Below are 12964 nucleotides of genomic sequence, written 5' to 3'. Positions count from 1 at the left end.
GCGGAGCGGCTGGGCCTGTGAGCCATGGCCGCTGAGCCTGCGCGTCAGGAGGCTGTGCTCCACAACGGGAGAGGCCACAACAGTGAGAGACCCTCGTACCGCAAAAAAAAAAAAAAAAAATCTGTTCAATGCAAAAGGAGGCAGTAAAGGAGCAGCAGCAGAACAAAATCAATGTGAAATATATAGGAAAAAACCCAGAAGACATAATTCCTACCATATCAATAATTATAATACACATAAACAGACAATCAACAGGCAGAGACTGTCAGACTAGTTTTAAAAATAAAAGAGAGGATCCAACTATATGCTGGCCATAGAAGACACACTTTAGATTCAAAGGCACAAATAGTTTCAAAGTAAAAGGATGGGGGAAAAAATACAGAAGACAGCTGCAGGGATGGTACAGTAATTTAAGAGGGATTGGTCTTTATGACAAGAAATATACTACAAACAGGGGTATTTCACCATGATTAAACGGCCAGTTTATCAGGAAGATGTAACAGCTATAAACACAAATGTACCAAAATACGATCAGCAAAAAGTGACAGATTTGAAAGGAGAAATAGTAAATCAACCATTGACAGTGACGCCAATACCTCTGTCAGTAATAACAGAACTAGAAAGAAAATCAACAGCAATGTAGGCGATCTGAACAACAATTAACTGACCTGACTTACCATTTATATGATACTCCTCCCAACATCAGAAGAACATGTTTTCCTTTCAAGCCTGAGGATGGGGCATATGTGAGGCCGTAAGACAAACTGCAATATGTTCATAGCATAGAAATCATACAAAGTACATTCTCCAGTCACAACAAAATTTAATTAAAAATTACCAATAATAAGACATTTGATAAATCTCCAAGTATTTGGATATTAAGCAATACAATTCTAAAAACCACAATGGAAATTATAAAATATTTTCTGAAAATTAAAATACAACATATTAAATTTATGGGATGCAGCTAAAGTACTGTTCAGGGGGAAATCTGTAGCTGAAATACATACATGAAAGAAGATCTCAAATTTAAAACCCTAACTTTTCTCAAGAACTAGAGGTACCAATTAAATCCAAAGCAGAAGGAAGAAAGTTATAACACAGTTTAGAGTAGAAATAAATGAAATAGAACAGAGAAGACAAAGAAATTCCAAAACTGGTTCTCTGAAAAAACCAATATTGACAAACCTTTAGCTAGACTGACCAAGAAAATGACACAAATTAGTAAAATCAGGAATCAAAGAGGACATATTCTATTGATTTTACAGAAATTTTAAGGTTATAAAGGATTCTGAGAATACTATGAATAACTATATGCCAACAAACTAGATAACTTGAATGAAATTGAAAATTTCCTAGAAAGAAATTACCAAACCTGTCTTAAGAAGAAATAGATATCTGAATAGGCTAAATAACAAGAATAGAGACGAAACAGTAATTTTAAAATTCCCCACCAAGAAAAGCTCAGGCTTAGGGGCTTCCCTGGTAGCACAGTGGTTAAGAATCCGCCTGCCACTGCAGGGGACACAGGTTCGATCCCTGGTCTGGGAAGATCCCACATGCCGCGGAGCACCTAAGCCCGTGCGCCACAACTACTGAGCCTGCGCGCTAGAGCCCATGAGCCACAACTACTGAAGCCTGCATGCCTAGAGCCCGTGCTCCGCAACAAGAGAAACCACCGCAATGTGAAGCCCACACACCACAACAAAGAGTAGCCCCCGCTCGCCGCAACTAGAGAAAGCCCACGCGCAGCAACAAAGACCCAAAACAGACAAAATTTAATTAATTAATTAATTAACTTTAAAAAAGACAAAAGAAAGAAAAGCTCAGGCTTAGGTGCCTTCACTGGTTAGTTCTACCAAACATTGAAAGAATGAAGAAGAGCCTTTCACAAATTTCCAGAAAATAAAAGAGAAAGAAACACTTTCCAACTCATTCTACAGGGCCAATAAATATCACCCTGACACTACAGGCAGACAAAGATATCATGAGAAAAATAAAAAATATCAGCAAACCAAATCCAGCAACATACAGAGAAAAGATTAAACACCATGACCAAGTGGGATTGATCCCAAGAATGCAAGGCTGTTTTAAAATCTAAACATCAAGTAATGTAATATATCATATTAATAACACATAAGAACCACACCTCAGTATAGCAGAAAAAAAGCAACTGACAAAATCCAGCATTTATTCATGATAAAAACTCTCAACAAACTAATACTACAAGAGAACTTCCTCAACCTGATAAACTGCATCTCCCCCAAACCCGCAGTGAATATCCAACCTCATGGTTAAAGACTGAGTGCATCCGGATCCTCAAGATCAGAAACAAGGCGAGCATGTCTCTTCCACAACCCAACATACGACAGTGTGCTCTGTACTGGAGGTTGCAGGCAGTGCGGAGGAGGGGAGGGCAGGGTGGGAGGCTTATGCACTGAGTGTCTGTGTCCCCCCAAATCCATACTTTGAATCCCTACCGACTGTGGCTGCATCTGGGGAATGGACGAGATTAAGGTTGAATGAGGTCATAAGGGTGGGGCTTATCCAAGAGGGTTCACGTCCTTATAAGAAGAGGCACCACAGAGCTGGCTCACCCTCCTGCCCCTGCTCACAAAGAAGAGGTCATATGGGCACACACTGAGATGGCAGCCACCCACAAGCCAAGAGAAGAGGCTCAGGATGAGACCTACTTTGTCAGCACCACGATCTTGGATTTCCCAGCCTCCAGAACTGTGAGGAAATTAATTTCTGATGTTTAAGCCACCAACCTGTGGTATTTTGTGTGGAAGCCTGAGCTGACTAATACAGGAAGGAAAGGAAGGAAGGAAGGAAGGGAAGAATCCATACTGGAAAGGAAGAAGTAAAGCGATCTCTACCCATGGATGACATGATCCAATTTCAAAAGGTTGCAGTATACAAAATCAATATATGAAAATCAATTGTATTTCTACATCCTGGCAATAAACTATACAAAAATTAAATGATTCAATTCATAATACCATTAATTTCACAAAGTGTAAGACATGTTCACGGACAACAACAGAAATTACTGAGGGAAGTTTAAGAAGACAATAAAAACAGAGACAGTTCATGTTTATGAATTAGCAGCTTCAAAACTGTGAAGATGGCAGTTCTCCCCAAGTTGATCTATAGATTCAATAACAACTTTCATGAAAACTCCCACAGGCTTTCTTGTAGAAACTGGGAAACTGATCCTAAAATTTATTTGGAAATGCAAAGGACCCAAAATAGTCTAACCGTTTTGAAAAAGAACTTAAAGGGCTTACACAATCCAATTGCAAAACGGACTATAACGCTACAGTCATCAAAACAATGTGGGGCTGGTGTGAGGACAGGAATGTAAGTTGATGGAACAGAACAGAACACAGAAAACACTTAGAGTCAACTCATTCTTGACAAAGGTGCCAAGGCAATTCAGTGGGGAAAGAGTTAGACTTTTTGAGAAATGGTGCTAGGACAACTGGATATCCATATGTAGAATGATGAATTGAGACTCCTACCTTACATCATAAAGACACCAAAAAAACTTGGGCAAAAATGGTTCATAGGCCTAAATGTATGCTAAAAATATGTATCTCCCAGAATGACACATAGGGAACAAAATCTTCGTGTGACTTCGGGCTAGGGCAGAGTTCTTAGCTATGACACCAAAAGCATGACTGAAAAAGACAAAAACTGATAAACTGGAGTTTTTCCTTGCACGATTAAGAAATAAAAAGATAAGCTACAGATACAGAGGAAATATTTACAAGTCACATTTCTGAATAAGCAACTGTATCTGTAACATACAAAGAACTCTTACACCTTGACAGTTAAAAGAATCTGATTTTAAAATGGGTTAAAGATAGGAATAGATATTCCATCAAAGAAGATATATAAATTGCTAATAAGTACAGTAAAAGATATCCAACACCACTAGTGATTATAAAATCCAAGTAAAACCACACTAAGGTACCACTACACACACACTAGAATGGCTATAAATCAAAAACACTGACAGCAACAAGCGTTTGTGAGGATGTGGAGAAACTGGAACCCTCGTGCATTGCTTTTGGTGACATAAAATGGTGGAACTATGGTGAAAAACTGCTTGACAGTTTCTTAAAATGTTAAACATAAACTTACTAAATGACCCAAAAATTCTACATCTGGGGCTTCCCTGGTGGCACAGTGGTTAAGAATCCACCTGCCAATGCAGGGGACACGGGCTCGAGCCCTGGTCCGGGAAGATCCCACGTGCCACGGAGCAATTTAGCCCGTGTGCCACAACTACTGAGCCTGAGCTCTACAGCCTGCGAGCCACAACTACTGGGCCCACATGCCTAGAGCCTGTGCTCTGCAACAAGACAGGCCATCGCAATGAGAAGCCCATGTACCGAAACAAAGAGTAGCGCCCACTCGCCGCAACTAGAGAAAGCCCGTGTGCGTCAACGAAGACCCAATGCAGCCATAAATAAATAAATAAATTTATATTTTAAAAAAGATTGAAAAAATAATTCTACTTCTGGGGCTTCCCTGGTGGCGCAGTAGTTTAGAATCCACCTGCCAATGCAGGGGACATGGGTTCGAGCCCTGGTCCAGGAAGATCCCACATGCCGCGGAGCAACTAAGCCCGTAAACCACAACTACTGAGCCTGCGCTCTAGAGCCCGCGAGCCACAACTACTGAGCCTGCGCTCTAGAGCCCATGAGCTACAACTACTGAGCCGACATGCCACAACTACTGAAGCCCGCGCGCCTAGAGCCCGTGCTCTGCAACAAGAGAAGCCACCGCAGTGGGAAGCCCGCACACCACAATGAAGAGTAGCCCCCACTCGCCACAACTAGAGAAAGCCCACACAGCAACAAAGACCCAACACAGCCAAAATAAATACATAAATAAATAAATAAATAAATTTTAAAAAGTAAAAGTTGAAGTTAATGAATTAGGAAAACAGAAAAAGTAGATTGATTGATAAAGAACCAGTTCTTTCGAGAAAGCTAAAAACTTGAACACTGATGGAAAAAAACAACCACCTCCTTGTTGATTTTCATAAAGAAGGCACATATATAAAACTTAGAGACTTCTAAGACGAATTTTACTAGAGATTGGGGTGGGAGGCCCAGGCGGTGGCTTCACCCACACAGCCCATGGGTGGGCTTCACTCATACAGACTACGAGTTCAAGGCACCCCTCAGATGTTGGCGTTTTTAAGCCTTTTGGGTTGGTATGGGCTGAGGGAGGCCCTTGGCCATTCAGGCCACAGGCACCTGACCTCCCATCACCTCACCAGCTTCTCAGTCTCCTGCTCTCTTCCCCTCTACTCACATTTCCTCACACAGGTTAGTTTGTCTCCTGTGTTGCTTGGACGTCATATAACATCCCTGCCCTCAGCAGCTTAAGCAAAATGTTAACACACACACACAGCTCTTTCTCTAAGGTGAACTCCAGGGCCAAGGGAAAGGAATTACACGTAAGAGAGTTCCTCTTCACCTTTCAGGAAGGACGAGATACTCCAGGGTTGGGAGGCAAAGCTCCTGGCGCAGTTGTGCCCTGCAAGCAGCACTTCCTGCCCGTCCCGCCTGGGATCCCTGCCCAGGAAAACAGACACAGGCCGCAGGAGGCCTGGGACGCCGGGGGGTGGGAGTGCCTACCTGGATCAGCCTGTACTTCTGGTCTCTGTTCTTCAGGATCCTGGTGTTCCGCCGCCGCAGGTACTTCTCCTGGTGGGCCTGGATCTCAGAAGTGAGGGTGGAATTCCGGCTCTGGAGGTCCTCCAGACTGGGGGCAGGAGGAGGGGACATAGCCAGCAGTTTTCCCTCTGTAAGATCTTCCTGGGAAATGGGCAACCCAAACTCCTGGCTCAGCTGCTTGATCATGGAGGAGGAGGGCAGCAGGCCCCCGGTGATCACCTCCCTGAGCCTGGAGCTGTAATGGCAGATGCAGTAGATCCTGGAACACGGTAGAGCCCCACTCAGCCTGCCTGCCTGGCACAACAGGTCAGACGGTCCCCATTTTATGAGAGGAAACGAAAACACAGAGAGGTTGATGAGCTGGTCCCAGGTCACCCAGCTCATGCACGAGAAGCTTAGATGCCATGTGCTGAGCCCACGGGGTTGGGGTGGGGGGAGATGTCCCCTTCCCTTTCCCCTCTCAGCCCCCCCACCCAGTTAAAGCCTTCCCACTTTCTGCTCTGATTATTTTTCGGTTCTGATGGCCTTATCCCCTACCTCGCACCAACGCACGCCCCACCAGGGAGTGGCCTCAACAGGCTGGCCGTTGGGGGTGTGGACCCCAGAGCTCCTTCCGGCCCAGGCAGAGTGTACGAGGCACAGAGCCTCATGTGGGCGCGGCTCGAGGACTGAGTGGTCGCCCCCACCCCCACCAGGGTGAGTGGATGCCCCCCTCTCTCCCGCCCCAAAACCCCCCTTTTTAAAAACACATTCAGCAGGCACAGCTGGGGTTCGGGTTAGGCTGCCCTCTGTCCGTGGCACACTTCCAAAGCCCCCCTGGCAGAGCGTGCGGGGCAGCGGGGCACGGGCCGGGCCACACCTGCTCAGCGCCTGAAAGACCTGTGGCGGCACCATGTTGCGCACGTAGAGCGCCGCGTGCTTCACCAGCTGCACCAGCGGCTGGGACAGGTGCACGTGGTACGGGACGGTCTCCAGGTCGGCGTAGAGGCGGCGGCGGAAGCGCAGCTGCGAGTTGTAGAGCAGCTTGTAGGAGCCGGGCTCTGCCCGCAGGACCCTGCAAGAGAGAAGAAGGGTCCCACGCCGCTGCTGCTCTGCCCGCCACGGAGCTCGGCGCTTTCCCAGGGATGCTGGCGGTGAAAACGCTGGCACTGGCCTGGGCTGGCTTGTGTCCCACCGCCCCCGCCCCATCTCTGTCTCCTCCCCCTCCCCTACCAACCCGCCCCTGCCACCGACTCTGCGTCCTCCTCCCCCCCACTGCTGTGCCACCCACTGTGTTGGGCTCAGGTTCCTCCACCTTCCTGAACCCGGTGGATCTGCACGGAGCCTGCGCATCCCACTGTATGTGTTTTGGGGTGGGGGCGGTTCCCCTTTGGGGGGGCGGTCCCTGTTCAAGTCTTCTGCCCATTCTTCCACTGGGATGTTTTTACTGTTTTCTTATTCGTTCACCGGCGTTTCTGTATTCTCAGAATACTAGCTCCATACATTGCAAATACTCTTTTCTCAGTTTGTGGCTTTTCTTTTTGCAATTTTTATGGTCTTTGGGTGAACAGAAGTTACTAATTTTAATATAGCCAAACCTGTCATTTTTTTCCTTTATTTTTTCTACTTCTGTCTTATTCAAGAAGTCTTTCTTTATTCTGAGGTCATGAATATGTCCTCCTATAGTATTATCTAAAAGCTTTACAATTCAGCTTTTTAAAAATAGATTTTTCTTCTACAAGAAAGGTGAGAACATACAACGGGGAAAAGACAGTCTCTCCCATAAGTGGTGCTGGGAAAACTAGACAGCTACATCTCGAAGAATGAAATTAGAACATTTTTTCATACCATATACAAAATAAACTCAAAATGGATTACAGACCTAAATATAAGACCTGAAACTAAAACTCTTAGAAGAAAACATAGGCAATACGTTCTTTGACAATGGTCTTAGCAATAATTTTTTTGGATCTGTCTCCTCAGGCCAGGGAAGCAAAAGCAAAAATAATCAAATGGGACCTAATCAAACTTAAAAGCTTTTGCACAGCAAAGGAAACCATCAACAACATGTAAAGGCAACCTACTGAATGAGAGAACATTGGCAAATGATGTTTGATATGGGGTTAATATCTAAAATATATAAAGAACTCATACAACTCAGTGTTAAAAAAGCAAACAACCAATAATAAATGGGCAAAAGACCTGAATAGACATTTTTCCAAAGAAGACATACAGATGGCAAACAGGTACATGAAAAGATATTCAATATTACTAATTATTAGGGAAATGTAAATCAAAACCACAATGAGGTATCACCTCACAGAATGGCTATCATCAAAAAGACAAGGGGCTTCCCTGGTGGTGCAGTGGTTGAGAGTCCGCCTGCCAACGCAGGGGACATGGGTTTGTGCCCTGGTCCAGGAAGATCCCACATGCCGTGGAGTGGCTGGGCCCGTGACCCATGGCCTCTGAGCCTGCGCGTCCAGAGCCTATGCTCCGCAATGGGAGAGGCCACAGCAGTGAGAGGCTCGCGTACCGCAAAAAAAAAAAAAAAATAAAGTGTTGGTGAGGATGTGAAGAAAAGGGAACCCTCCTACACTCTTGGTGGGAATGTAAACTGGTGCAGCCACTATGGAAAACAGTATGGAGGTTCCTCAACAAATTAAAAATAAAACTACCATATGATCCAACAATTCTACTCCGGGGTATGTATCGAAAGAAAATGAAAACAATACTTTGAAAAGATATATGCACCCCAATTTACAACAGCCAAGATACGTAAGCAACCTAAGTGCCCATCGGCAGATGAATGGATAAAGAAGACGCGATATATAGATACAGTGGAATATTGCTCTGCCATTAAAGAGAATGAAATTTTGCCATTTGCAACAACACGGATGGACCTTGAAAAGTATTAAACTTAGTAAAATAAGTCAGAGAAAGACAAATACTGTATGTTCTCACTTATGTGTGGAATCTGAAAAATAAAATGAACAACAACAAGATTTTTCTGGTGAAATCTGAGTAAGAACAGACAACTGTGGTCTAGTTAACTGTACTGCATCCATCAATATGTCAGATGTCACCACTGGGGGAGACAGGGTGTTGGGTACCTGGAACCTCTCTATGATTTCTGCAACTTATTGTGAGTCCATAATTATTTCAAATAAGTTTTTACTCTGTCTGGGATTGATTTTTGTGAATGTGTGAGCCAGCAAATTAGGAAACTCTCAGCAAATAAGGAATAGAGTGGAAGGAACTTCCTCAAGTTGATAAAGGACATCTACAAAAAACCTACACGTAATGGGGAAAGACTGCCTTCCACCAAAGACCAGAAACAAAGCAAGGATGTGACAACTCTTATAGAAAATAGTACTTCAAGTCTTAGCTAGCACACTAAGGAAATGAAGATATACAGACTGGAAAGGAAGGAATTAAACTATTGCTATTTGCAGATGACTTCTTGGTCAGTGTAGAAAATCCCAAGGAATCTACCAAAAACAAACAATCAAACAGAACTCCTCAAACCAATAAGTGAGTTTAGCAAGGCTGCAGAATCAACATAGAAAAATCAATTATATTTCTATATACAAGCAATGCACAGCTGGAAACTAAAATAAAAAAATACAGAACCATTTAAAAATCACTCAAAAAATAAAATACTTAGATATAAATCTACCAAATACGTACAGGACTTGTATACTGAATATGCTGATGAAAGAAACTTTTAAAAATCTAAATAAGTGGAGAAACATACCATATTCATGGATTGGAAGGCTCAAATAGTTCTCTCCAAATGATACATAGGTTTAGCATAATTTCTATCAACATTCTAGAAAGATGTTTTGTAGATACATACAGCATATTGTAAAATTTATATGAAAAGGCAAAGGATCTAGAACAACAAAAACAATTTTCAAAAAGAATAATAAAGTGGCCTGACTTTGATTATATAGCTACGGTAATCAAAACTGTGTAGTATTGGTGAAGGGACAGACACAGAGATCAATGGAACAGAATTGAGAACCCAGAAATAGATCCATACAATTATGACCAACCGATTTTTTATAAAGATGCAAAAGCAATTCCGTAAAGGAAGATAATATTTTCAACAAATGATGCTGTAGCAATTGGATATATGTAGGCAAAACAAAACAAAAACTCAGCCTAGGTTCCAGTTCAAGAGGGTGATGGAGGAAGATCCTGAACTCACCTCCTCCCAAGGACACACCAAATCTACAGCTACATATGGAACAATTTCCTCTGGGGGGAAAAAAATACAAAAACAAAAACTAAAAACTAGCTGAATGACCCCTTCACATAGGGCAAAAGAGAAACAGGCCACATCACAACAGAATTCCAAATAAGATGAGCGCAGAGACCCACACCAAGACACATTATAATTAAAAGGTCAAAAGTTAAAGACAAGGAGAGAAGCTTAAAAGCAGCAAGAGAAAAACAACTTGTTACACACAAGGTAACTCCCATAAGACTATCAGCAGATTTTTAAGCAGACACTTTGTAGGCCAGAAGGGAATGGCACTATATATTCAAAGTGCCAAAAGAAAAAGCCTTCCAACAAAGAATACTCTACCTGGCAGTTATCATTCAGAATTGAAGGAGAGATAAAAGAGTTTTCCAGATAAGAAAAACTAACAGAGTTCATCACCACTAAACTGGCCTTATAAAAATGTTAAAGGGACTTCTTTCAGTTGAAAAGAAAGGATGCTAATTGCTAACAGAAAACACGAGACTGATCAAGATGGCAGAGTAGTAGGACACAAAGCTCGCTCTCTCCCACATCTACAACAAAAATACATCTACCTGTGGAACAATTCTCACAGAATATCTACTGAACACTGGCAGAAGACTTCAGACTGCTGTAAGGGCAAGAAAATCTCCATGTAACCTGGTAGGAAAGAAGAAAGTGAGAAAGGTATCCGGATGGGACCTGCACCCCTGGGAGGGGGCTGTGAAAGAGGAAAGGTTCATGCACCCTGGGAAGCCCCCTCACCGGCAGGGAGATCTGCCAAGACAGAAGGGGAGCTTCAGAGCCTCTGAGAAGAATGCAGCAGTCAGTTTGCGGCAGCCAGAGCAGAGGGAGAACTGCACAGATGGTCAGTACCGCAGACCTGCACTCCCCAGCCTGACATGTGCGTCCCCAGTGCTGGCAGGGGCTGGGTGCTGGAACTTGAGCTCCAGAGATCAGAAACAGGGAGAGGACTGGGGTTGGCTGTGTAGAGACAGACTGGGGGGCGGGGGGAGGAATCCAGTGCCACCACAGCTGGGGGTATAAGCGGAGGAAGCCTGAGCCGCCTCAGAGGCCAGTCAGTATTGTTTGGGTGGTTTAGGAGGGGAGAGGTGGGACCTAGACTATAGCATTTTTTCCCTGTATGTGTGCTCCCAGAGGGCAAGACACTGCCTGCCCAGGCTCCAGGGGTAGTTGCAGACCTCCACCACCACCCACCCTGATGCCAGGAGTGGTCGCAAGCCCCCACTAAAACCCTCCCATACCCTAGGAGTGGGTGAGGGACTGCACCAACTCCTGCCTGGAACCCAGGAGTGGTTGCGAGCCTCCACCAACTCTCTCCCGGACAAGACTGGTCGTGGGCCACTGACGCACCTGCCCAGGCACCAGGAGTGGTCGAGAGCCCCAGCCACCACCTTCCTGGACAATAAAAACACAACCATACAAAATCTATGGGACACAGCAAAAGCAGTTCTTAGAGGAAAGTTCATAGCAATACAGGCCTTCATCAAAAACAAGAAAAATCTCAAATGAACAACCTAACCTACCACCTAAAAGAATTAGACAAAGAAGAACAAACAAAACCTAAAGTCAGCAGAAGGAAGGAAATCATAAAGATCAGGGAGGAAATAAAGTAGAGATTTTTTTTAATAGAAAAAAAAATCAACAAAACCAAAAGCTGGTTCTTTGAAAGGGTAAACAAAAATGACAAAATTGACAAACCTCTAGCCAGGCTCACCAAGAAGAGAGAGAATCCAAATAAACAAAATAAGAAATGAAAAAGGAAAAAATCTAAACTGATACCACAGAAATATAAAAAGCCATGAGAGAATACTATGAACAATTACATGCCAACAAATTTGACAACCTAGAAGAAATGGAATTGTCTAGAAACATACAGACCACCAAAATTTAATCAAGAAGAAATAGATAATTTCTACAGACCAATCACTAGAAGTGAAATCAAACCTGTAATAAAAAACTTCCTACAAACAAAAGTCCAGGATCAGATGGCTTCACAGGCGAATTCTACCGAGCATACAAAGAAGAACTTATACAGATTCTTCTCAAACGCTTCCAAAAGTTTGAAGAGGAGGGAACACTCCCACAGACATTCTGTGAAACCACAATCACCCTGACACCAAAACCAGACAAAGATACAACCAAAAAAAGAAAATTACAGGCCAATATCTTTGATGAATATAGATGCAAAAATTCTCAACAAAATATTTACAAACCAAATCTAACAACACGTAAAAAAGATCATACACCATGACCAAGAGGGATACATCCCAAGTTCACAAGGATGGTTCAGTATACACAAATCAATCAATGTGATACGCCACCACAACAAAAGACAAAAAATACCTTGACACAAACACCACATAAAGAAAAGACAAAAACCACATGATAATCTCAATAGATGCAGAAAAAGCATTTAACAAAAATTCAACATCCATTCACAATAAAAACTCTTACCACAGTGGGCATAGAGGGAACATATCTCAAAATAGTAAAAGCTATTTATGACAAACCCACAGCCAGTGTAATGCTCAATAGTGAAAAGTTGAAAGCCTTCCCACTAAAATCTGGAACAAGACAAGGATGCCCAATCTCACCACTTCTCTTCAACATAGTATTGGAAGTCCTAGCCACAGCAATCAGATGAGAAAAAGAAATAAAAGGAATCCAAATTGGAAGGGAAGAGGTAAAACTGTCATTATATGTAGATGGTATGATACTATATATAGAAAACCCTGAAGACACCACACAAAAACTACTAGAACTGATAAATTAATTGAACAAGGTAGCAGGATACAAGATTAACATACAGAAATTGGTGGCATTTCTTTACACCAATAATGAAATATCAGAAAGGGAATGTAAAAAAAAAAAAAAAAAAACCTTTAAAATTGCAAACCAGAGCAGAAGCAAGAAGAACAACAAGCCTGCAGCCTGTGGAACAAAAACCACATTCACAGAAAGACAGACAAGATGAAAACGCAGAGGGCTATGTACCAGATGAAGGAACAAGATAAAA

The 12964-nt window shown here is 43.0% G+C and overlaps 1 protein-coding gene across 1 annotated transcript in view; it reads right to left on the bottom strand.

Annotated features, from left to right (window-relative positions):
• The window catches only part of CFAP92 (cilia and flagella associated protein 92 (putative)), a 77692-nt gene that overhangs the window by 11363 nt on the left and 53365 nt on the right, over positions 1-12964 (bottom strand). Inside the window, exons 11-12 of the mRNA XM_055079575.1 lie at positions 6556-6750; positions 5658-5955 (exon numbers count right to left, since the gene is read on the bottom strand). Of these exons, the coding sequence (XP_054935550.1) occupies positions 5658-5955; positions 6556-6750 (493 nt within the window). The remainder of the gene's footprint in view (positions 1-5657; positions 5956-6555; positions 6751-12964) is intronic.

The sequence above is a fragment of the Physeter macrocephalus genome, chromosome 18 (assembly GCF_002837175.3).
Source record: "Physeter macrocephalus isolate SW-GA chromosome 18, ASM283717v5, whole genome shotgun sequence".
Classification (NCBI taxonomy): domain Eukaryota; kingdom Metazoa; phylum Chordata; class Mammalia; order Artiodactyla; family Physeteridae; genus Physeter; species Physeter macrocephalus.
This window is presented reverse-complemented; position numbering and strand designations above follow the sequence as displayed.